Genomic DNA, 26528 nt, shown 5'->3' on the forward strand with positions numbered 1-26528 from the left:
TTAGTTTAGGGAGACAATTGCTTTGGAGTTATGCTCGTTTACCCTGACTGTGCTCTTCTAATTATACTAATAGTATTACATTTTGAAATATAAAAAATATTACTTTGTTTTATAATATCTTCAAAATAGTTAAATATTTAATTTAAATATACATTTTACTTAAAAGCACAATTATCACATAAACCTAAGAAGCTAAAAGTGAGGGAAACTTGATATATAGAAGTACTAGTTTTATTTCTCTAATCACTATTTATCTAAAGAGAAAAATACTTCAGTTAACAGTAAAGGACCTGTTGCATCTGTGCCTGAGAGCTGTAGCTGGTGCATCTTCCTCATCATCAGATGACAACTACTGGCACTAGGTTTCAACAGAAGATGAAGTTAATGCTTAAGGGGGATGTAATACATTGAATTAATTGAACCTGGTAATTGAATTCAGTAGAAACATATCCTAAAATTATTTACTAAAGTATGAAAGAGTCAAAATTGATCCGCTTCATTTAATAATGATTAAATGAATAGAATAGATTCAGGAAAACATTTATTATGAAAATTTATAATACTGTTAGGTATAATACTATGCCTTAAAGTAATATCATTTAAAAAATGTTATTTTATGGAAAATATAATCAACAAATGTGTATTTATTACTTAGTTGTAAAGGTAGTTGCCTGGCTCAGTTGAAATATTTAATGAATACCTACTATGTGCCAGGTTGCTATGCTTCTTTGCCAGATACTGGAGATACAAAGATGAATAAAAGATGGCCTTTGCCCTTGGGAAACCAGAGAGCTAAGTATTTAGCAGTCGTTAACTTTGCTTCAGTTAGAATTGCTTTTAAAAATCTGTGATTTATATTATTTATTAAAACTTTATAGTAAATCAATATTGGATTATCTGTATTGTTTTGATAAAACAGTTTCAAATATGTTGTATATTGTGTTGGTGATTGTCATTTTAGTATTGAATTCCTTTTAGAATTTAGGGCCAGAAAAAAGAATTGCCATTCTTTATTAATTTTTTTTAGTCTGTCACCTTGAGAACTGAACAGAGACCTTTATTTTAACTTTACAGTTAACTGAATAGAGAAATCTTTATGTAATTGCTGGGAAATTCAGAGCTTAATTATATTAAGTTACTTTAGTTTCCCTCAGACGACTTTTTTGGGGAGGAAGTTGTAGATTAGGGGAGGTAGAGTTGTTAATGTAAATTTTCCTTTTCTACCCCTTGTTAATGAAAAAGTTACCAATTGGTGATCTTTATTGTATCTGTTTTTATTGTAAGCTGGGTTTTGTAAGAATATGTATTTATATACCTATTTAGTTATTGGTTATTAGAAGAGGAAAAGAAAGTGAAGGAAATATTCTTTGTATGTACTAAATACTTCCGATGATTTTATCTGAAGGTGATGCAGAAACTTATTTTAAGCTTTTTAATGTTTAGTACTGTTATCAGATTAAAAGACCTTTTTTTTTAAACACCAGTTGTCTCATCAGAAGCTTGAATTAATATATTAAAGAGAAATTTTTTCTTTGACCTCTTTTCCTGTTCTTCTATCTTATCCATTTTAAATACCCATTACATCACTGGCCTCTAAAGAATAAACTTAAAGAAGACTTCTGATTTATCTGTTTTTTAGGTATTCATGCTCAGTTCTTCTATAACTTAGGGGCAGGTTTGGCTGCATGTAACAGAGGAGAAATTCCAAATAACACAGTAGCTTAGGTAAGACAGAAGTTTATTTTTGTTTCATGTAGAAAGAAATCTGAGGGTAGGTAGGTCAGGTCCTTCTACCTAACAGCACCGTTTTCCTTATGGTGTGGTTCTCATCTTCGCGTTCCAAGGTAGTTGCTGGAGTTAACAGCCATCATCATCTTGTTTAAGGCAGCAAGGTAGAGAGTTAAGGGAAGAACTTCACCCTCTCTTTTAAGAAGCCCTCTTGGAAGTTCCATACAAAACTTAATGCTTGTATTTCTTTGGCTAAAGTTCTTCCTTCTTTTTGAACATCCAAGATTTAAAACATACAGTCATCATCTTTTTTAGGAAGGATCAGTTACTACTCAGGTTCAAAGCATGTTGTTTTTTCCCACCTCCCTGTCATTGAGCGTAACAATTCTGTTCAATCATGCTTTATAGGACAGAGACTCCAGGATTCTCTGGAACATCTGGTACTGATGACTATAGACTATCTATCTTCTGTTTCCAGGATCCCATAAGCAGGGCCCATGAAAGGAGATTAAAAGGAGGAGGGAGGGTATAGCTCAGTGGTAGAGTGCATGCTTAGCATGCACAAGGTCCTGGGTTCAATCCCCAGAACCTCCATTAAAAAAATAAGTAAATAAATAAACCTAATTACCTCCCTTCAAAAAAAAAAAAAAAAAAAAGATTAGAAGGTGCTCATTATTTTCGATTTACTTTAAGAAAGGAAATACCTTGATATTTTTGCTTCCTTACAAAGTAAGGCTTTAAAAACAAGTCATTTATTGTAGAATACCTCAAACATACTATAAAAGTAAAGAGCAGAGTTTAATGAACCCCCATGTATCCACCAATTATCAACTCATGGCCAATCTTGTTTTATGTGTACCCTCACCTATTATTCCATCTTCCCTCTCACCCTAGGTTATTCTGAAGCAAATCCCAGACATTGTATTATTATCCATATAGTCTTTAGTATGTATCTTTACAAGATAAAGATTCTCTCAATATACATAGCCACTATAATATTAACCTATTTAAAAATAGACAGTTTACCTTAATGTCCTTAAATATCCAATCATTTTTCAGATTTCTCATCTGAAAAAGTAGTTGCTTCTTGCAAATGATTTGTTGGTTTGTTTGACTTAAGATTCCAAATAAGTTCCACACATTGGATTTCATTGTTATTTCTCTTTTAAATTTATGCGTTCCCTCCCTCTGCTCTGCCCCCCTGTGTTTTATTTATTGAAGAATCTGAGTCTTTTGTCTGTATTTTGCTAATTGCATCTCCACTGTATCATTTAGTAATGTGTGCTTTTGTACTCATGTGTTTCCTATAGATAGATCTAGACACCTGGATTCTGTTTCTTATTTCTTTTTCTTTTTGCAAAAATATTCATAGAGTGTGCTACATGCTTTCATCATGAGATAATTTCCAGTAGTTTCTCTTTTTGTGACATTAGAGGCTATTGATGACTGCCTAGATTTATTTTTTACTTCATTTGTTAGGTGGAATTCTTGTAAAGAAATTTTTCCTCAACAACTATTGTCTATCCAGCGGTAGAGCTAGTATAGAAAAGGCAATTGATTTTATTTTTTTGTTGAAATATAGTTGATGTACAATATTATGTTAGTTTCAAGTGTACTACATAGTGATTTGATATTTGCACACATTATGAAATGGTTACCCCAATAAATATGATAGCCATCTGTTCCCATAAAAAGTTACCACAGTATTACTAACTATATTTCTTGTGCTGTACATTACATTACTGTGGCTTATTTATTTTATAACTGAAGGTTTGTACCTCTTAATTACCTGTTTCAGCCCCTCTACCTCCCTCCCTTCTGGCATCCACCTGCTTATTCTCTGTATCTATGAGTTTGTTTTCATTTTCTTTTGTTTTTTAGATTCCACACACAAGTGAGATTATACAGTAGTTATCTTTCTCTGACTTTTTTACTTAGTATAATATCCTCTAGATCCATCCATGTTGTCACAATGGCAAGATTTTTATGACTGAGTAATACTCCATTGTATGTAGTATATGTGTGTGTATATATGTGTGCATACATATATATATATTCCACATCTTCTTTCTTCATTCATCTATCTATGGACACTTAGGTTACTTCTATATCTTGTCTATTGTAAATAATGCTTCAGTGAACATTGGTGTGCATGTATCTTTTTGAGTTAGTGTTTCTGTTTTCTTTGGGTAAATATACAGAAGTAAAATTGAGAGATCATATGGCAGTTCTATTTCTAATTTTTTGAGGAATCTTCACATTGTTTTCCATAGTGGCTGCACTAATTTACAATCACATCAATAGTGCATGAGTGTTCCCTTTTCTTCACATCCCTGCCAACACTTGTTATTTGTTGTCTCTTTGATGGACATTCTGAGTGGTGTAAGGTGGTATCTCGTAGTTTTGATTTGCATTTCCCCAGTAATTAGTGATGTGGAGCATCTTTTCACGTATCTGTTGGCCATTTGTATGTCTTCTTTGGAAAAATGGCTGTTCAGATCCTCTGCCCATTTCTTAATTGGGTTGTTTGTTTTTTTTTTGATATTGAGTTATATCAGTTCTTTATGTATTTTGGATATTAACCCCTTATTGGATATATTATTTGCAAATATCTTTTTGCATTCAGTAGGCTACCTTTTTGTTATGTTGATAGTTTCCTTTGCTGTGCAAAAGCTTTTTAGTTTAATGTAGTCCCATTTGTTTAATTTTTGCTTTTATTTCCCTTGACTGACAAGACAGATCCAAAAATATATATATATATATATTGCTGAAAGTGATGTCAAAGAGTGTACTTGCATATGTTTTCTTCTGGAAATTTCATGATTTCAGGTCTTACATTTAAGCTTTTAATCCATTTTTGAGTTTATTTTTGTGTATGGTGTTAGAAAGTAATCCAATGTGATTCTTTGGCATACAGCTGTCACATTTTCCTAGCACCATTTATTAAACAAGCTGTCTTTTCCTCATTGTGTATTCTTTTTTTTTTCCCCCTCTCCCATCAAATATTCTTGCCTCCTTTATCATACATTAATCTGACCATAAAGATATGGGTTTACTTCTAGACAGGAAAGTCAGTTTAAATGCTTGATTTTTTTCCTTTATTTACAAGTTCTCAGAAAAATTAGTGGGCTTTTTTTTTTTTTAGCATTCTCTAAAAGTGACTGCTTTTTGTTTTTCAGTATTGCTATGAATTCGTGGATTGTAGCAAATGTTATGTTTTTTAATTCCAGTGTAGAATAGTAACTATTTAAAACTTGTGTTTGGTTCATGTTGGCTGTGTCCTATTGATATGACCACAGTAGTCTTTGATAGCTTCTTCAGACAAAGGCTTTTTAATCTGTGCTTTGGGGTTCATTAGAGGGCTTCAAGGAATCCATGAATGTTCTAAAATGATACAGAAAAAATTTTATATGTATATATACATTTTTTTCTGAGAAGTTCCATAGCTCTTACCATATTTTCAAAAGAATTTTGGCCTATAAAAGTGAGTTATTTATAAATTCTCCTGAGGACTCTTGGTCATAGACAAATAATTCTATAATAAGGAATAGCATTAAGGAAGTTGCTTTTGAGTAGTTGTCAAATCAGTTGCAGATTGTAATGGATGGGAAATGAGAGAGAAAGGAGTGAATAGAGATAGTGAGCAGAGAGAGTTATCAAGAATGAATGTAGGGAGAGAACAAGCTATATGTGGATGTAATTCAAAGGGTTATTTTTTGTTTGTTTTTAACGTAGGAGAGTATTGAACATATTCAAATACTTGCCATTTCTCCTTTATTCACTTAATAACGTCTGGTGCTGCTTTACCTTAAGTGCTACCTTCTCCTAAAAGCCTTTCTTTTGGATATCTCTTTTTCTCTTTCTTACAATAACTTGTTCATAGTTCTGTTTTGACACTTGTCTCTCTGTCATAATAGTAGAATTTCTTTAATATCACTCTCTCTAGACTTTCAGTTCCTCAGGGATTAACACCATTATGTGTATCCCACATGCCTACCTGATACATCATATGCTCAATAAATGTTTGTGGAATGGAGGTGTTAAATATCCATTTGTTGTATTTTCTGGTAAATTGCTTATTTTCTCTTTTGAAATTCAAGAAAGCTATTACTTTGGTTTGAATCTTTATATCTTACATTGTGATCACTTCCATAATGTTCTTTGGGAATGCTGACAATTTATGAGACCCAAACCTCAATTGCCCTGAAGTATACCCAAAGGAACAGCATTAACTACCTTATTACTTGTTGGATGGGCTTGGGATCTTTTCTTGGTTCTCTGTGGAATAAGGCAAAGAAAGTTTTATAAATTGGGTTCTTCACTCATCAGAGAGAAAATAAACTCAACCTTATCACACAAAAAAGCACATCATAGTTGTTTTTCCTTGTAGACTAGACATTTTGAAGAGAATCAGAGCACATTAGTTAGTAACTCAGGTCCTAAAAGGGAAGACTAAGAAGATTTGATGTTTGCATAGGTCTGTGCAGAGTGCTTTATGGAAGCAGTGGAATAGTATATTTTTTTTTTTACAAAAATTCTTCATGGTAATTATAGGAAAAGAATAAAGTATCTGATACTGTCTTCAGATTATACCCTATTTACTTGTGTGATTTTCACTTTTGGGTTTTAGAAGCTTGAAGCATTTTGTATCACCTTAACTCTAAAACAGTTTATGGAAAAGAAACTTGTAAGCATCTGAATCCTCTTTGTCTTCTTGTTTATCACCTGCACTGAGCCTGGTACTTGTAGACAAGCCAGTAAATAAATGGATGTTTGTTGAGGAACTGTATCTCTCTGGGAGATTATCCATTCTCTGGATTACTCTTGCAAAACACAGCACAGATGCCGTTGCATACAGTGTGTACTCACTAAATATTTAATTGTCTGATTTTTGAAAATTTCTTGTGTTTTCATGCCTTACCTGCTGAAGAAGATCTGGTTTACTCAGATTTTGTTTGTATAATTCCAGAGTCAAGCTGTCGTCTCAGCTTGACGTCAGTATCCTTTGAACTATTTATTCCTTTTTTAGAATCTTTGGATGAAAAAGAATCAGAAATAGGAACAAAGATTTATGTGTGATATCTATTTAAAAAGTTGTTTTAATTTTATGAATTATGATGTTTCAGGTTTTTAACAGTGATGAATTAAGTATTAGTAACAAAATGATGACTTCATCTTCTAAAATAGTGTGATGAGATAAATGTGCCATCTACTAGTAGTTTAACCCTCACAGCAACTTAGAATAGGAAGTAAAGAATATATTTTAGTTTGTGATTCTAAGGAAAAGTTCACTTTTTAAAGAGCTCCAGGCTAATATTTCTGTCTGATAAACTCTTTTTCTCATGTGATCAATAGGAGCAAGCTTTTATTATTGAGCCCTTGAAAGTGCAGTATCTCCCAACCATCCTGCCCCTTTTTCCTTGTCATTCAGTAGCACTATAAAACTTAAAATCTGTGCCATTGTTTAAAGTCTCTGCTTCTAAGGCATTTCAAAGAAGTATTGATCTTCCTTTGTTTACCCTCAGGTAGTTTGATGGTAGATTTTTAGTTCGTTAAAAAACACATTGAGAATAGATGTCCAGTTCATTTTCTCCTTTTTGAATTTTGATTGTATTTGAAGGGCTTTGGTCTCTTTGTTACCTTGGAAGATGGGAACCTTTTGACTTAATATATACCTCAAATGAGTGATTACTTATTTTTTTCTTAAGTCCCTAAAAGACATTGATTTCACACATGGTAACTACTCAATAAATAAATATTTCTTAAATGGATAAGTGAATATGAGAACTTAAACTTAATCTGTGACTTTAAACTGTCAAGTTAAGTATTTTAGAAAATTATGGTAATCAAAGCAAAGTAATTTTTAAAAAGTACTTTGCTACAACAAAAGCTAAAATTATGCTTAAAGTAGCTGTCATTTCTTTAAATGCTAATTTCTTTTTAAGTAAAAATTAATTTATGTAGTTTACAGTGAGAAGAAGCTGTAAGTGAGTGGTGTTACTAAGCAATATAAATGGCCTCCTAGTTAAAATCATTTTTTTGTACTTAGTTGACAAATTCTGTAACTTTTATCATTCTATTAAATCATTTGTCATGAAATACTGTTTTTTGGTTTTGGTGATACCATCCTTTCCCGGTTCTCCTCCTGTCTCTTTTTTACTCGTTTTCAAGGCTCTTCCTCTTACCACCCTTTCAGCTCTTCCTCTTACCACTCTTTGAGTTGTTCTTTGGTTCCTGACCCCATCTCAATTTTGCCTTCTTTCCCGTAGTGTCAGCTGTACCTATTCTCTCATGATTCCCAAATTTCTAACTCCAGATTTGGTGAGCTGCAGACCCGGGTTTCTACACATGCCTCAAACTCAACACATATAACATTAATTTATTTTCTTTCCGTCCAAACTTGCTCTCTTCCTCTGTTTTCCATTTTAGTCAGCACTACTCCTATTTTTCGTATGATGAGAGACTACCATCATTTTCTACCGCCAAAGCCTACCAAATCCTATAATTTCTGTCATCTAAGTATTTCTCTAATTTGACCCATTCTCTCCATCAGGCCATCTTATTTGACATACGCTAGAATACCTTTGCTATCTGATAATAGGTATTCTTGCCCAAGTCTTGTTTCAGTCCCTTTCTTCTAAGATGCAGCAGCGAATGTTTTAAAATGCAAATCTAATATCTTATAAGCACTATCCTGCTTAAATCTAATAGTTTATAAGCACTATCCTGCTTAAAATTACTTCTCATTGCCCAGTCTAGATGCTACAAATCAAATGCTTATAGATATCAAAGTAATGTAAATAGGAATGTTAATGACAACAGATGTTTACTGATTGCCCATTGCCAAGCACTATTTTAAGCATTTAAGTGTTTACACAGTATTTCACTTAATCCCTTTATAGTAGGTGATATTATCTACATTTAACAAATGAAGAAATAAAAGCAGTGTTTAACTTGCCTAAGATCACAAGAGTCAGAATTTAAATCTAGACAATTTGGCTTCATAGCCTAAATTAATTCTTAACGATAATGTTATCTATTGACTCCTTGCCTTTGGTTTGATATAACTGGGAGTGGGGGACTGTGATAAGCTAGAGAATGTACACTTGGCCAAAGAGGAAGCTTACCACTCAGCTCCAGATAATTGTCATGTAAGAATGTGAGCCCAGTGTTGTCAAATCATCCTATTTTTTAAGAGTAAGTAGAATTCTGGACTTTGACAAGAAATACCCTATTTTTGAATGTCAGTAACTAAAAACAAAACTGGATAAAGGCAAACCAAACATCTCTGCAGGCTGCATTCAGACAAATAGCCTACAGTTTACAACCTTTGGTCTTCGGCATAAAGATTACTTTTCTAGCTTCATCTCTCAGTGATCACTACTTATAGTTACACTGGACAGTTTACAGTTCTTGTAACCTTTGAGCTCTTTTTTGTGATCCTTGTCCAAATGACTTCCTCTGTCTGAAATCCCCTTTCCTTGCCTCATCCCATCATTGCCTTTCTTGTTATGGTTTATTTCTCTTCGTTAAAGACTAACTCTCCTCGTCGGGGCAGGAGGCTTTAATTTTTCTCTGTGCCCTACCCTTATTCTATATAGTTCCCTCTCCTATTTGCTCCCATTACACTTTGTACATACACACAACTGTCTGTCTGTCTCTCTCTCACTATCCAAATACTAAGTCCTTACTGTCTATATCCTGGCATATGTTAAGTACCTAGGTGTTAGGATATTTAGAAATCCATTTAGAGCTAGCTTATAAGCACAAAGAAAGAGCACTCTTGGACTCACGTACCCAAACTGTGGGAGTTGGTATTCTTAGGGATGACCAGAACCAGGGCTTCAGATGGCAGTGTTCTTGTGATCTTGGGTCTGTCTTCTCTCTGTGGATCTGTGGCTCTGCTTCGTTCAGTCATGCCTTAGACGGTCTCTGCCATAGACCAGGAGCATGGCTTCTCATATTTCCAGACTCACAGCTTTACACCCCTTTACTTCCAGTTAGAAAAATCCTAGATAGGTACTCTAACTGGCTCAGTTTATATTAAATTACCACCCCAACCCATCAACATGGTTAGAGACAGCATGTGTGTGCATGTATGCATGTACAAGTGCTCACACACAAAAACACAAATTTAAAATAGGCAAGATTTTCCTTAGGGCGTGACTTTTAAGGTGTCAGCTGACTGATTTAAGAGTTAGCCAGGCCATGAGGAGGGAGTGTTAAAGCTTGCATAGAGATCCCAGTGTAAGGATGCCAAATATTTCTTTTAAAAAGATCAGTCTTTCTGTAATAAACAAACAAACAAAAGATTACAGAGGGCTAAGGGGTAACTGCAGATAAACCACTGCAGAGAAGAGTTAACAAAGAAGGCCTGACTGCCGTCCTTTGAAAGTCCTACTTCCAAGGCTGGCCTTTGACTGGTATCTGGGAATTTTGATTTTGGGAGGCTTTCCACCGTCCCACAGGTAAGAGTGGCTGCCTGTGCCTCAACTGTACAAATGTAGTTTATGCTGAACACATCTGCTTTCTTCCTGGGAACCTAGAACTTTGGTCTATGCTAGGCAGGTGGTGTCTGTGTGACCGCTCCCAATAAAAATCGTGAGCACTGAGTCTGTTAACACGGTTCCCTGGTATATATTTTACACATGCTTTCACAACACATTGCTGGGGGAATTAAGTACATCCTGTGTGATTCTGCAGGGAGAGGACTCTTGAAATTTTCCTCTGGACTTCACGCAATATGCCTTTTCCTTTTGCTGATTTTACTTTGTATCCTTTTGCTGTAACAAATCATAAGTCTGTTTACTGAGTTTTGTGAGTCTTCCCAGTGAGTCATCAAATCTGGAAGTGGTCTTGGGACCCCCAACACAGCTACTTAGGCTGGAATTTATAGATCTAGGCAAGAAAGGATAGAAGCATGGTCCAGGGTATTAGAACTGACTTGAGATATTTAAAATGAGTTGACAGAATTTGGTAATTGTTTTAATGTGGGGAGAGAGAGGTAGGAAAGTATTAAGGATGTCTACAAGTGTCTGAATTTAGCAACTGATTAAATGGTAGTAACCAGTTACTAGGTGAGTAGCATAGTATAATAAAAGGAATACTGAATCTGAATGATATGTATGGATGCAAGTTCAGACCTGGGCACTTAATAGCTTTGTTACCACAGGCACACCTTTTTGAAGCTCAGTTGTCCAGTTGAGACTTTTGAGGATTGAAAGGAGACATTTGAGGATTGAAAGGAGACATTTGAAGAAACTTTCTAAGTTATTAGAAATGTTAATTAAATGTTATATAAATGTTAATTATGATGATTAAGCTACCATTTGTTATGTATCTAATATGTGCCAGAAGCTACCAGGCATTTTATGTATTGTTACTACTGTTTTTGCATTGTTATAATTTTCAAATTCAATTAGAGTACTTAAAACATTGAGTGTTTTTTTTTTTTACTTTAGAAGATCTATATTGTATAGTATTATTTTTCATAAGATATGTATCATATTAGAAACAGATTAAGTGTTGGTTTTAAACACTCAGACTCGCAGACATTGTTATTAAGCACATGATGTCTAGTAACAGGATTTGCCAAGGTTACACAACTGTTTTGAGATTCAGTGGCATTAGCATTCTAGTCTTCTAAAACAGAGCACTTTCCACTATGCTAAATGCCTCTCATTTTCATATTATATACATGAATAAAGGAAATTAGCTTTCATAGTTTCAGATCTGTTGGGTAGCAAATATAATGTCACATTATTACTTTATCACTGAAGTGTTGAACAAAAACCAGCTACACATGCAAGGAAAGGCATATATTTGTGAAATTATCTTCAGTAAAAAATGTCTAGATTCCCAAGAAATAATGATCTTTTCTTTCTCTTGTAGACCACTTCACCTGCATTGTGAAGGTGCTTTTTACCCTACTGTACACGCAAGCTCTCGTGGCACTTTCAGTTAAATGCAATGAGGAAGATAGGTCAGCCTGGAAACACACGGGGGCTCTCAAAAAGGTTAGTGTCTTGTCTGAATTTGTCATTTAGTCGTTTGGCGAATTCATTGAAGTTGGTGATATGAGTGAATGAGATTAGGTGTTCAAAAGGCAAAATGAGTTATTAACAGTATTTTAATTGGAAATGGAGCACCTTTGGGCTAAAAAGTTAAAAATGTTTTCCTTGTACAGTGAGGTCTCCTGCATCTATCTCTAAACCATGGCCTTTTTCTCTTTATATTGGGCAGTTTTATTTCGCTTTTGCTGCAAACCTTGAACTTAGAGAAGTTATGAAAAATTGTATCAACACAGCAAGTAATAAAATGCATGTAGACTTACCTGTTTTACTTATCTGTCATTTTTCTTCTTGCCCCATCCCCAATCACAATCCAAGGATGATTTTTGATTCACTACTTCTAGATTTAAAAATGCTAGCCTTAATTATACCTCTTTAAAAATTACTTTTTCCCCATGTAAGCAAATTTACATTCTCTTTAAGTTAAAATTATGTGAACAATTCAGAAAAATTATGTAAGTTTAGTTAAATCTAAATATTTTCAGTGGCTTGGAAACAAATGAGATACTATGGAACCATAGAACTGAGTGAGAGAGTAATTTGGCTTAGAGGTAGATAAAATACAAAGATTTTTGTGTTTATTTGAGGAAGTTGATAGGAAAAAATAGTAAGTATAGTGTAAATTGAACCTTTTGATTGGCTTGTAGACTCTTAAAGAGGTTTTAATCCTCACTGAAAAATTTTTGTTAAAATCATATCCACTTGTATCAAAGGAGAGAAAACCAATTATGAATACATGAAATGTATTCACTATAGCTTTACTTTTATCACTAGTTTACTCCCAAATCATGATTATGTGTACAAAAATGTAATATAGTATCATTACAAAGTTTGTTTTATCTTAATTTAGAGATACTGGTTGTTGGCCATTGAACCTGAGTGCTAAGACAAGCTTCTGCCACTAAATAGAGATACTACTTTTTTGGTCAAGACATAAAAACTCTCTGAACCTCAGTCTTCTCATAGATAAATGAGAGGTTTGGAACATATGATTTATAAGGGCCCCTCCCTTTCTAAAGTTCTGTTAGTCTAAATAACTAAAGAATTTCTGTCTTTTCCTTCAGTGATTTTTCCTCCTTGTTCCTAGTTGATTCTTGGATAACTTTGTCTTCTGCAGTTATCTTTCTTTTCTCTAAATTCTTTCAGTTTCTCTAGATGTACTCTAATCTGATATTTGGGTTGTTAGTATTCAAATCAAGTATAACAGGTTTATATGCTGTGTTACTGTTTAAATATGTTTCTTTAGTAAGTTGTCTAATCATGAAAAAGTAAACCTTTAAAACATTTTCTAATATAATTTGAGTCTAAATCTATTCATCTGATTTTTCACTAAAATGAGACCTACTGACAAGATTTGTAAATCTGTGATGGAAGGAACATGAAGTAACTTAGGTAACTGTTCTTTCAGTTTTCTTTCTCAAATTGCTAATTGTTAGCTATTTTAAAAATACTTAATAAAACATTTACTATGAGGCAGATTTTTGTCAGAACATAAATTAGAAATTTATAGCCATATAATCTGCTTTAGTGAATGAAAACAAAAAATTACAATATTCTGTAAGTTGGTTTGCCACTTAACTAGCTTTTTCTACAATAGATCTGAACATTTAGATAGCAGATTGTAAATAATAGCAACAGTAATATTTTTAAATAATGAAATTTATCACTGTGATATTCTGTATCATTCATCCTCCTTTAAAAATTTTTCTTCTTCCTTTTCTTTCTTTCCCCCTCTCTCTCACTCTCTTCTTTCCTTCTTTTTGTTCTCACTCATTCATTTCATCCTTGTAGCTCCTTATCCTTAGGTATGATAATTCCAATGAAAACAGATCTAATCTGGTAAAATAAAATACACAGGTACCATGTATTTTTCAAAGGGATGTTATAGTTAATTTGATAATGAGGTTTGGTTTTACTGAAAAAATCATTATACTTAGTGTAAATTGTGTTCTTTTGGCTAGTGGAATTTCTGTTAAAAGAATATTTATACCAGGATTTCTTAATCTGGTGTCCTTTCCCTCTTGTTTGTTTTGTTTTGTTTTGCTGGGGAGTAGGACCATAGAATCCAGCATATGCTCAAGGGGACTGTCACCCCCAAAAGTTTAAGAAGCACTATAATTTAGACAAAGCATCCACCCAACGTAACATCTGTTGCATGTCTCAATCCTTAATTCTTTTCTTTATTTAACACCCATACCTTTGCCACTTCTCCCATAAGATTCTTCTGATCATGACTCTGGGTCTTCCATCCATAGTCTCAGAAATCCTCTTCTTAAAGTAAAAAGCTTTCCTCCTTAAAGCTTATCTTCTTAAACTTTACCAGAGAGCCTACTCTTTCCTTTATTCAAGTATTGCTTATATAAAATATGGCTTCCTAAGGCTTCTTATGTAAGAAATAAAATTATTTTCTTATCTAATACTATTCTGATGAGAAGAGTTTTCAGTACAAAACAGTGAATACTATATTGTATGAGACTTTCTGATCTGATTTAGTACCTGCTATGTGTAGAAGAAGTACTTAAAATGTATTTGATAATAATAATTTAAAAGCTGATTATCACTCAGGAACTTAGTTGGGTGATCTTGGTATCTTTTGTTTTTATTGGAAGATATTTTCCCCATAAGTTGGAAAGTACTATGTTTGAAATACTCTTCTGTCGTTATGCTCTGTAAATCTTCTACCCGAAAGAGTATATTGAATTTAGACTTCTGGCTGAATTGTGTGTTTTCAGAATCTTAAATATTTCACATTGATTAGTAAGCAACAAAATTATGGTAATATTTTCTTTTGAGTTGCCTATTTAAGAACTACTCTGATTAAATCAATTTTAAACCATAATATGTCACTGTAAAGATACTCATTGGGATATTAATTCTTGCAAATTATATGTAACCTATAGTTCATCATATTTGGCAAGTGATCATCCTGTTGATTAATTAGGCAAGGGTGGGATAAGTCACATGATATAGGGATAGCAGTTGCAGAGTCAGGGACTTTTTATAGTTTATCAGGACATGATAATACTATATGGCTGTGTGATAGGACAGCAAGCAAAACTGTAAATTAAAGATAATGTAAAGAATTGACTTTTAAATAAAGTACATCTAGGCAAGTTCCAAGGTCAGAAACTCCATTACAAAAATAAATTCCATCAGTTAGTCAGCAGGTATTTATTGCTCAGATTTCTGTTATGCAGAGGGGAACACAGAAAATATGAAGCATAGTTCCTGACATTTTGAAATTTACAGTGTAGTTGAAGAGAGCACAATAACACATGAGAAAGAAAGACTGAAATCGTCAAATAACAAGTTCTGTGGTCCTGACTACAAGTGCCTTAAAAATTCAAGATAAACTTATATCCCATAGTGTTTACTTAATTCTTGTACTTTACTATTTAAAAAGTATAGGTAATGAATAGAATAGCGTTACCACCACAAGCAACATCACAACGAAATTATTACTTATTGTCATTTATACTTTACTGTAATTTGCAACAACTTTTAATACCTCAGGGAATATTAAAAGTGTATCTCTTTATATATAAAAACCTCATGGAAATAAATTTAAATTAATAGCCATTATTTTTCCTTATAAAAAGTAGTCAAAAAGATTAATTAGTAGACTGTTATTTAATGTTATCTGTAATTGTGTAATAATTTATTTTATTTTTTCATTAAATTGTTTTAATAAATCCTGTTCAAGGAATTTGAGGGAATTGTAAAAGAAAAAAATTTGTGGTCCATATTATATTTCATTCAGGTGTGATTTGCACCACTATAATGAATGTATATATACTTCTGTTGGCTTTTTTCACACGATATTGTTTTTTCATGTAGCTCAAATTTGTCATATTTACTGCCTATAAAACATTCTGATACATCATAATTTAGGTAACTGCTTAACTTTTGTTGGTTATTTCTAATTTTCAACTATTATAGTACTTCAGTGAATGTCATGTTCATGTAACTATTTTTTTGCTTTTAGATTATTTCCTTAGGAAGAATTTCCAAGAGTGAGAATTACTGGGACAAAATACATGATTTACATATGTTCATTTACACATTATGTAACTTATATGCTGTCTTTTAAAGAAGTATTGGAATAGCTTTAATAACATACCCAATTGCATTGTGAATCCAGACATGTACTATTGTACACAGGTTTTGAAAAACTGAAGTTTATATGCTTGAAAAATAATGTAATCACAATTATACTGTACTCATTAAAAAGTCTTCTTTACAGTGTAAATGTTTTTGTAATTTTCAGTGGCTGGTAGAACTAATTTTTAATTTTTTCCAGAATATATGTGATGCAGAAAAGTCTTATGAAGTATTACTGAGCTTTGTGATAAGTGAACTGTCTAAAGGAAAGTTATACCATGAAGAAGGAACTCAGGAGTGTGCAATGGTATGCTCTCTCTAAGACCAGATATAGTAGTTATTTAAAAATTTGGGTTTTCTTGCCAGTATGAATGTAATTTTTAAGCTATGTCTATTATGGAATGAATTGTTCGAATTTTCTTTTTTAACTTTAGGTTAGCCCAGTTGCTTGGTCTTCTGAATCCATGGAAAAATACTTACAAGACTTCTGCTTACCTTTCCTCAGAATCACCAGCCTTCTTCAGCACCACCTTTTTGGGGAAGATTTACCTAGCTGCCAGGTATAATTTGGGATAGAGAGTAGTGAGCCTTTTTTTTTTTTAAACAATTAGCTAATTTTTAAAATATATACTGATATATACTGTAATATTTATGTGCAGAACTGTCATGCATGTTAGTTTAACTCAAAGGAGTAAATATTTAGAATATTTACTATTGTTATTTGGGATTTTTTTTAGCATCCACCCATTTTTATGATAATATTACTAATATTTAATATTAGAGGACTTTTGGATTAAATCTGTGATAATAAATGCCCAGTACTTGAACAGAATACGGTATTCATATTGATATATTTATCATTTTTATCATATTGATATATTTATCACTAATCACCATTGGCTTTTAATATCCTTTTTAAAAAATGTTATGTTATATTGGCCATCAGGGTGGTTGTTTGAAGACATGATGGCATTTATGTAATTTTAGAATTGCAGAATATTCAATTTGTAGCCAGTTAAAACTTGGATAAATGAATTATCACTAGCTTAATCTATTTTGTAAAACTGTGCATCAGTGTGGGTAGGCAAGGAAATGACAGAGTAGGAAACCAGAAGGTAAGTAAATCAAATTGTGTTTATAGGATTATGATCCTTACGTTATCTGCCATTTGTTTCCAGGGAATTTGAAGTGAGAATTAAGATACTTACCAGTGGTATTTTTGGTCTTTGAAGCCTGCATGTGTTATATCAGAATTAAGTCGTTGATTGTTCCTTCTCTCTTAAATAAATGACCATTGCATTAAATAGTTTAGATTCCTTGGGGTTTTTTAAAATTTTTTTTTAGTTGAAGTATAGTCAGTCTGACAGCTAGTTGAATATGTGGGAGTCAAGGGAGAAGAAAGAAGCATACTGGGGGAGTAGAACAATTAGCCTCCTGAATGGATTTTCAGTTAAGTAAAAGGGAGTTGGGGGAATATATATTGGTGTTTACGAGACTAATAAACTCCTTTAAGAGTGCACTTTTAGGATATTAGTCCTTGGATCACCTATTTCTCTGGTTCTTTTATTACTGAGTAGAGCTTCAGATTGCCTGGCACTTAGATCACTCAAGTTTTTAAAAACTCCACCCTTTTTTAAAAACTGACTTTATTTCATACTCATTCAAGGTTCAGGCAAATTATTTAGCACTGCCTATTGTGAATTCCATGTTTTCACTGTTGTTCTTTATCCACACTGACAGTCTATGTCTTTTTAACCAAAAAGCACTTTCCCTTTGCCCCAAATTAGCAGTTGCTTTCATGGAGCAGTAGCTAGGTTCTCTAGACTGTATTTGTCAGATACGTGACTACACTTTTTAAAATAAATGTGTACATGAAGCAGATGCTCTGGTACTTAGGAGCTAAATTTCAAAGAGAACTATTGTGGGAATATTGGATGTAACTGCTATGAAACTTTCTCTCTCTTCTTTGCTCCTCTTACTCCCTTCATTTTAATTTAGTTGACTCAGTTAAGTAAATTTTCTTACTGTCCAAAAGTAGTTGATGAGAATGACACTTAAATATCTATAATGGGAAATATTCATGTTGAAATATCTTGAGAATTTTCTATTTCATATCTAAAAGGAAGAAGAAGAATTTTCAGTTCTTTCCAGCTGCCTGGGACTTCTCCCAACATTTTACCAAACAGAACATCCATTCATCAGTGCCTCCTGTCTGGATTGGCCAGTTCCAGCATTTGATATTATATCTCAGTGGTGTTTTGAGATAAATTCATTTACTGAAAGACATGCAGAACAAGGAAAGGTATGTGAAAAGAGTAATACTCAATTGCTATAGTGGTGATATGCTAATAAGTAAGAGAATAATGAGGAATTTAAAATTGAAGTTCATCTGTTCTTGTCAGTGTTTATTAAACTTTAATAAACTTAAAGTCTTATTTGGGAAAAATGGCTTAAATGGCTTGCTTAATTAATATTTGTTTATGAGTATAAATGCAGAAATAGTTCAGTTAACAAAGCTAAAGTGTTAGTATGTTACTTTTAGTTTGGTTTAGGTCTTCAGGTTTTTATTGAATACTTTAAATAGTTATAGCACTGATTTGGAAGATGCAAAGGAATTTTAAGATAGACGAAAAACTTGTAAACTTATTAGAAAGAGAACCATCACATAAAAATTAAAGATTTGGGCTAGCAGATCTAAAAAGTCATGTCTTTAGCTTTAAAATTTGCTGGCTGTATGCTGCCAGCTCGATTGGTGAAGGTGTTGCATTGGAGGTAAGTGAACTGGAAAAGTAGAATGGAGACAGCAGTGGATGGCTTTGAGTGCCATAGTTTGGTGCTCAGAGTTTCTTCTGTAGCTTGAACAGTTTTTGAGAAATGGAATAATACGATGAAAGTAGGGTTTTAGGGAAGTAATTTTAGTGGCTTTTTGGTAGGTAAATTGAAGTAAGGAGAGAGGGAAGCTAGAGATTATTTAGATGGTAAAGAAAATCTGGACTGTTGTTTTGATAGTAGAAATTAGAATGTAACCAATGTAAGAGACATTTGAGAAGAATATATAGGACGTGATGACTAAATGCACAAGACTTTAAGATCTTGAACTCAAACTATCAAAATAATATACAATAGTATACATAGTTCTGATGGGAGCCTGCTCCTGCTTAAATATCATTGGTGATGGATTTCCCATTGGCTATGGAGAAAGATAGGGAGTCTTTGCACGGCATTCAAGGATTTTTACCATCTTACTTGCCTTTCTGGCCTCATTCCATACCACTTCCCTGCCACCACCTTGTTCAAACCACAAGAGAATGTTTCTTAAGTGTGGTATATATTTTTAAACATCTGTCCTGTTGCTTATTTCTTTTATTTAAAGCAATCTTCCTACCCTTTTCCTGTTGAATTAATTACCTGTGAAGGCTTTGCTCAGATAAATGTTACCTCTTCTGTAAAGCTTTGTCTGATATCCATCTTCCTCTACAGTCCTAATACCCTCCCTCTATTATATATGGCAGTAGTTTGTCACTGTTCCTGAGTTGCTGTGTTTATCACTTTTGCTTGTTTATGTGTCTGAATGGGGGCTCCTCAAGGCAAAAATTGTTTCTTGTTTATCATTGAATCCCTAGTTCCTAGAAAATGCCTGATACAGACTAGTCAGCTAATAAATACTCGTGAAACAATTAAATAGTGGGCTAATGTCACTGGCAGAAGTAGAACTGATAAAAGGGGCACCAGTTTCAGGAAAAATGAGAATTTTCATTTAACATCAAAGGAACAATGAAAAAAATAAGTTATTTCAGGTGGAGGTGTCACTAGACTTAATTCTTAAAACATTGACTGACTAATACAGGCAAGATAAGCATAAATAGTAAGTGTCTCTGTTTTTCTTCATTTTCTGTTGAAATTCTTAAAGAGATAATGTCTCATTTTATACCAGTTTTAAAAAGAAAGGAATATTGAAGTTAATTGAACTTTGTGTATTGTGTATAAAAATATTTTCCTGTCTAGTAATTGCTTTATTCACAGATTATAGCTGTAATCTGAAGTTATATTTTAGTGTCTGAAAACCTATGAGGAACGTCTTGGAGTAAGAGATTGGTATAATTGTAGAACATACATACCAGCTTTTTGTAAAACTGAGTAATAATTATATGTTTTAGAGTCAGAACAGTAAACATTTATTTATTTCTACTTATGCAGAATTTTTACCAGTTACTTGAATGCATCCCCGTGTGAACGGCATCCCTGCACTTGTCCCTGCTTCATTCTGTTCTATCTCCAATGTTGACTCTTATTTGTCAGCCAGATTTTCTTTACCAGGAACTTTACATTTGAATAGAGAGACTTAGCAAGATAAACAGTGATTTGAACTGAACAGTGCAAGAATTTCCCTTGAAAGATAGTCTGGATTACTGCTTTTATTTTTTTGTATCAGCTGAGATTCTTTGGTTGCAAATAGATGGTTTGATTGCAAACCTCTGGTCTGTGTCCTCTGAAGCGCTCCCGCTACATGACTCTACCTCAACCACTTCCTTCTCATATGTGTGCTCAAGATTCAGATTCCTGGGAGAGAGAAAGGCTGGCCTAATATGCATCATATTTACACCCCTGTGATGGAGCAAGATCTTGTGATGGGGCAGCCCCATCAGACCTGTATGCAGCAGGGAAAAAGGTTATTTTCCAACATAAGTTGTAATTCTGTTAATATAAGAAGGTAGATGAGGTTGTTGGGCAGGTTGGAAAAAGTGAACACTAATGGCCCACTACCTTCATATCTTACCTCCCCAGCACAGAAACATCTTTCTTCTCATTCACAGAGTTTCACTTCTTCCCCTGTTCAAAGTGATGTAACTGTTCCATTTACAACCACAGGTGCAGCCACCATTTCCCAAGTACATAACCTGAAGTCACATCCAGTAGTTATATCATTGAGCTGAATCCACAGGCTCTGTGAGATGTCCATAGCCTGGAAATTTTTAATTAGCACCGACTCACTCTGAATTCAATTGTAGGAGAAAGGAAAAGAGAATGAAAAATATTGCAAAAGTATATGCCACAACAAGCAAGAACATTTTAAATTAGTTATAAAGTTGTAGCTAATACACAGTCAAATATATGACTTTGTTCTTTCACCTTCTTTGACCAGCACCTTAGCTGGTTGGATTTGTTTGACCAAAGATGTGACCCAAACTTTACTCTGAGAGGTGGAAGCTTGGTGATTTGTCCTGTCATGCTTCTATATAAGGCTGTGATAGTTTTTATTAAATTTTTACCTTTCAAGTTTGGGACATGAGAGGGCGGGGTGTTTCTAAGTTCCAAACATACTGCTATCAGCACTATTTCTATTCCTCTTGATAGGGTCATTCCCTCCAGACAATGCTGTAAGCTGTTCCTTTTTCCCCTCCTAGTGGTATAGGGAACCTAGAATGGTCTTTAGTTTTTCATTCAGTGGAACTATTGTTACATCTCCTGATGGAGGATAGTACATAGCTTCCTTAGGATGGTACTAAAACCACAGAAGAATCCAGAATAGCATGGAAACAAAAATTAAAAACTCAATTCTTGAGTCTAATTATGAGAGATGTCACCCCCTTCCCAGACCTGTGCATTCCATCTGTGAGAGAATGATCGCCCTATATACAGGTTGCTTGTTTATCTCATATACCTCATTCTGTAGGCACATATACCTCAATCTATAGGTGTTTGCTTTTAACTGGTACCATCTAGAAATTCATCAGCAAAGCAGTTCATTATTTAAAAGAGCAGTAATTTTTTCAGATTACAGAATATGCAGTCTTTAGAGTCCAGGGTTGGGCACCGAGTACTGACACACAGCATATTGTAAGCTCATATAATGTCCTTATGCTTGCTTCCATGGCCGCTTTGTCCATGAACTTAATGATAAACACCAAGCTGGATACTTAGTTACTGTGTTGATTTGGATGTATGATGGCTGTAAATAATGTGAGATGATCACCTTATGAATTGCCAGCCTCTATACAGTTTCTTAAGATAATAGATTCATACGGCATTTTATTTGTTTTAAGTGTTAATGAAGTAGCATCTAGAAAAAGAATCAGTACTTTTTCCAGTATTTTTATGTAACTGCAAAAAAATGAACAAATATCCTGTAGGGAAATTTAATTAATTTGGGGTTTGGGTTTTTTTTTTTTTTCATACTAATTGCAGGAAATTTATGAAAAGAGTTGTAGCCCCAGCACTTACAGATACAAAAGATCTTTACCAGCTTGAGGTGTAAGATTTTTCGTCTTCTAGGAAGGAATCTCTAGTTTATAAAGTATTGAAATAGAAGTAATGAATTATATCCATCATCTTCCCTAAAGAAAAAACCAATGAATTGTTTGTTTATCTGAGAAAAGTCAAAGCTTGGTTTTGAAAAATGTGTAACTGTTTAAAATGATGCATTAAGAATATTTAAAAACAAGTACATCTGGATATATTTTCCATGCATGCTTAGTTTTTAGTTATATTTAATATTTTTCTTTTAAAGTTATAATTAATTTAAATGGTTTAGGCTACTTAGTCGAAAATCCTACATCGTGTTGTAATTGAAGATTACATTAAAATAGAGAATGATAATTGTTGAAAGTACTGTTTTAGTCATTTGTAAATGGAAATAGGATGAGTGTTAATAAAGAAAATAAGCCACATTCTTGGAGACAGATTTTCCCTTCTTTACAAAAAAGTCCTTTTAAAAAGTAAATATTTTGTGCCAGTGACTGAAATACATAGGACTAATGAATATTTTTGAATAATGTTTTAGGCCTTGCTTATCCAAGAGTCAAGATGGAAATTACCACACCTACTACAGTTGCCTGAGAATTATAACACCATCTTCCAGTACTACCACAGAAAAACCTGTAGTGTCTGCACCAAGGTTCCTAAAGATCCTGCCGTTTGCCTTGTTTGTGGTACTTTTGTATGCCTGAAAGGACTTTGCTGCAAGCAACAAAGTTACTGTGAATGTGTACTGGTAAGCCATAGCACAGGCACAGCATTATGAAAACCAAATCTCAGATCACACGGCAATGGTGGTATATACGTTCAAGCCGGCTCTTCAAATCTAACTACTCTTTGAATTAAATACACAATACATATCAAGATCTTGTTTTTGTTGTTGTTGGTGGTGTTTTAAATCTAGTAGAAGGGTAAAAACAAAAGCAACAACAACAGCAATAATAAAACACCTAAGGTTTTATTTAAGTGAGTAAAACCTCTCTTAAGTGCAGTTCCAGTTCCTCTCCCTACTCTCCCTGCTGTACTTTCAAATGTGCTGTGAAGCAATTGTCATATACCATGCTGTCGTAGATACTAGCCTCTGAATTAGGTTAGCGGTGGCTCTTAATTGCCTTCTTAGATGATCGTTACCCAAATTCTTCCTAATGTATTATTAATAAAGTATTAAGAATGATATTATAAGTTTAACTTGTATGGAATTTGATTTAGAATTTTTAAAAATAATCATGTAATTATTTAGAAGACATTTAATTAAGGCATTCTTGATTTTCTTATAAAGTCCATTTGATTATGAAGTTCATTGATATATTTTTAATTTTTTAGCATTCTCAGAACTGTGGTGCTGGAACAGGGATTTTCCTTTTGATCAATGCATCTGTGATTATCATCATTCGAGGCCACCGCTTTTGCCTCTGGGGTTCTGTGTATTTGGATGCTCATGGAGAGGAAGACCGGGACCTTAGGTTAGATGTGCATGGATATATCCACATGTTTTATTGAAGTTTGGACAGTGAGAACAATGTGCCATTCTCAGCTTTGTAATTATAATAATTATTTTTTATATTAAGAAATTCTGGCAGTCATTAATTTAGAGCTATTTTTAGTTTGGGGGATACTTTCCCATCATCATGTTAAGGAAATATGAAATAAACCAAATTACTAGGTGAGATTTTTACCATAAAGAATCTATTTTTTTTAACTTGTGTGAAATCTTCATTGTATTCTATTACTTTTAATACTGTTTTTCCTTTTTATTCTAGGCGAGGCAAGCCTCTCTACATTTGTAAGGAAAGATACAAAGTTCTTGAACAACAGTGGATTTCTCATACTTTTGATCACATCAATAAAAGATGGGGTCCACATTACAATGGGCTGTGACTCACCACCTCAGCACTGTATTATTCATTTTCATTAAGAATTTATCAACAATAAGCTTTAACTTAATTTGGGGGATTAACGCTTTTGCTGAGGGAAAGAAAGAAAACATACATTATAAAGCCTTTCCAAAATTAGGTGCTTGGTAATCACATTAATGGTATAATAATTTTTTTTTAAGTATCTGGAGAACATAAAAGTAACAAGTTAAATCATTCTTTAGTGGCCCTTTTTTTAAGTCCACAATTAATAAGAAGCACAACTTGTTGACAAAATCATTTAAAAATGATTCTCCCAACAATGCATATCTGCTATTCATTGATATTTAGAGTGGGTGTGATTTATTTAAAGTTTTACTGCTTCTTTATATCTGTTTGTTTTAATTTGCATCTGCTAAACATAATGCATCTTCTCCCTCTGCCATTCTTGTGTTGATTTGAGATTTTTGCTGTATGTAATTAGAAAAAAATGTAAAACATGATTTATGTGAAATATTGTATAGTAAAAGTTGGTCTAATAGTAGAACTTAAAAATTTTTTCTTATTGTGAAGAATCTGTTAAAAAGTTTAAGGCTTTGCTGAAAACTTAATTCATTCTCAGGAATTTCATAAATATTCTCCCCAGGTAAATAATTGAAACAGTTGTAAAATAAGTAGATGGCTGCTGTTAATATAATACAGTACATTTGGCGGAACATATATGTGGTTGGGGGAGTCCCAAAAAATCAAAATTTGCCATTTCACTTGGATGAAGTCCTTGAGGTAGTAACAGATTTTACTGTAAAATCTGAAGTTTTAAGAGCATACACATGGCCATTTGATTCTGTGCATGTCCACCTTTTATTACCAACCAGGTTTTTGTTTAAATGATTGGATTGGAAAAATGCTTGGACTTCCCCACAAATGAAGCATAGTAGGAACTTTCCTTATCAGCTTAAGAGGTTCATCTATATTGTATTTATGCAGTATAATCACTGCTACTTCTGCTTGGTTTCCTAAAAGGAAAAAAAAAAAAATAAAGGCTCAGTGGTGATGATCCTCAGGAATGAGCTGTACATCTGCATTCTTCTCAGAAACTGCTGTGAAAAGCAACTTACATTTGTAGGGTTTTTAAGTCAGTAAGAATGGGAATGATTGAACTGTAACCCACTCTGTTCTTACAGAAGGAAAATTACAGAAAAGCATGTTATATATTGATACCAAGATTTTTCTTCCAAATGATTCAATAATTTGATGATTATTTAATGTGTAGTGCTATCAAGCAGTTCCTGGTACTTTGGACTTCCATGGCTTGTTATATGAAATTACATTTTTACATGTAAAAATAAACAAAAAAAATCTAATGATAAAATATAAAAATAAAGACAGATCTGTGTTCTAAAAATTATTGAATGACATGAAATTACAGGATATAAAAATGGACATTGAATGATAGCCTTGCATTAAAATAGAACAGAAGAGTAAATATTCAAATGTGCTCAAAAACTCAAAAAATTACCTATAGCTCTACAATAAAATACATGGAAATAGCTTGCTATTTTTATATACGTTTCCAAAATATTAATATAACTTCCTGAAAGACTAGAATGATTCTGTTTAACTAAATAGCTCTTCTTTCCAACACATTGCTACTTTTTAAAATATTGTATCATAAGTTCAACCTGTCATATTTTTTGCATCGGTCATTATGGATACCAGACCATTTGTAAGTGTGGTTGAAGAACAAAATGCTAATTTACATCTCTAGCAAATACTGTTACAGGATTCATGAACTTGAATAATTCTACAGTTTGAAACGCTGATGCTATATATACATGGTATAATGTATCCAGACTTTGATTACTACATATTTAAAATGGAATGTTTTATGGTTGTGCATATGGATGTGAAGTGAAAATATTAGCCTTAACATTAAAATTTGGGTATTTGATAGTGTTTATTTTGATATTGGTGAATTAGTCACCAGTAAAATTTTAAAAAGCACTTGGTTGAAAATTGTACTTGAATTACATACATGCATGCTGCTAAACTAGACCTTTAATTTTTTTCCGCATAACTTTTGTAAGTCCCATTTATAAACCCACTTTTAAAAATAACAGGTCCAAGTTAGAGTGATGTGTGTATATTATTCAAAAAAAAGTACTGGTGTGATATCTTGTATGAATGATCAGTTAAATACAGTACATTACTGTAGAAGCTAAATCAATCTTTATAATTAAGCATAAATTACAAAACTAGGAATAATCAACATTGTAAGATATGTTAATAAAAACCTACTGTCATTTGGTTTGTGAAAGGTCCTTAAAATGTTTAATTCTTACATATTTTTTCAAAGATATTGACAATGATATATGGAAGTGAGCATAGCTGAAAGGATCAAAGCATAACATAATTAATAGTTTCTATAAGGTATAGTTAATATAAAGCATTTGCTTTTTCTTGAATCTTTTGTTTACAGAGCTAGTTCCTATTTCTTCTATCCTTACCTCATAACTGATGC

General features: G+C 33.1%; 1 protein-coding gene across 6 annotated transcripts in view; it reads left to right on the plus strand.

Annotated features, from left to right (window-relative positions):
• UBR3 (ubiquitin protein ligase E3 component n-recognin 3) overlaps positions 1-26324 on the plus strand; it is a 185358-nt gene extending 159034 nt beyond the window's left edge. For all 6 annotated transcript variants that reach the window (XM_074363847.1, XM_074363853.1, XM_074363846.1 and 3 more), the window contains 7 exons: positions 11620-11744; positions 16099-16206; positions 16334-16459; positions 18022-18201; positions 22681-22890; positions 23478-23617; positions 23915-26324. In XM_074363847.1, the coding sequence (XP_074219948.1) occupies positions 11620-11744; positions 16099-16206; positions 16334-16459; positions 18022-18201; positions 22681-22890; positions 23478-23617; positions 23915-24032 (1007 nt within the window). In that variant the 3' untranslated portion in view covers positions 24033-26324. The remainder of the gene's footprint in view (positions 1-11619; positions 11745-16098; positions 16207-16333; positions 16460-18021; positions 18202-22680; positions 22891-23477; positions 23618-23914) is intronic.
• The last annotated feature ends 204 nt before the right edge of the window (positions 26325-26528 follow it).

This window comes from Camelus bactrianus, chromosome 5, assembly GCF_048773025.1.
Source record: "Camelus bactrianus isolate YW-2024 breed Bactrian camel chromosome 5, ASM4877302v1, whole genome shotgun sequence".
Lineage (NCBI taxonomy): Eukaryota > Metazoa > Chordata > Mammalia > Artiodactyla > Camelidae > Camelus > Camelus bactrianus.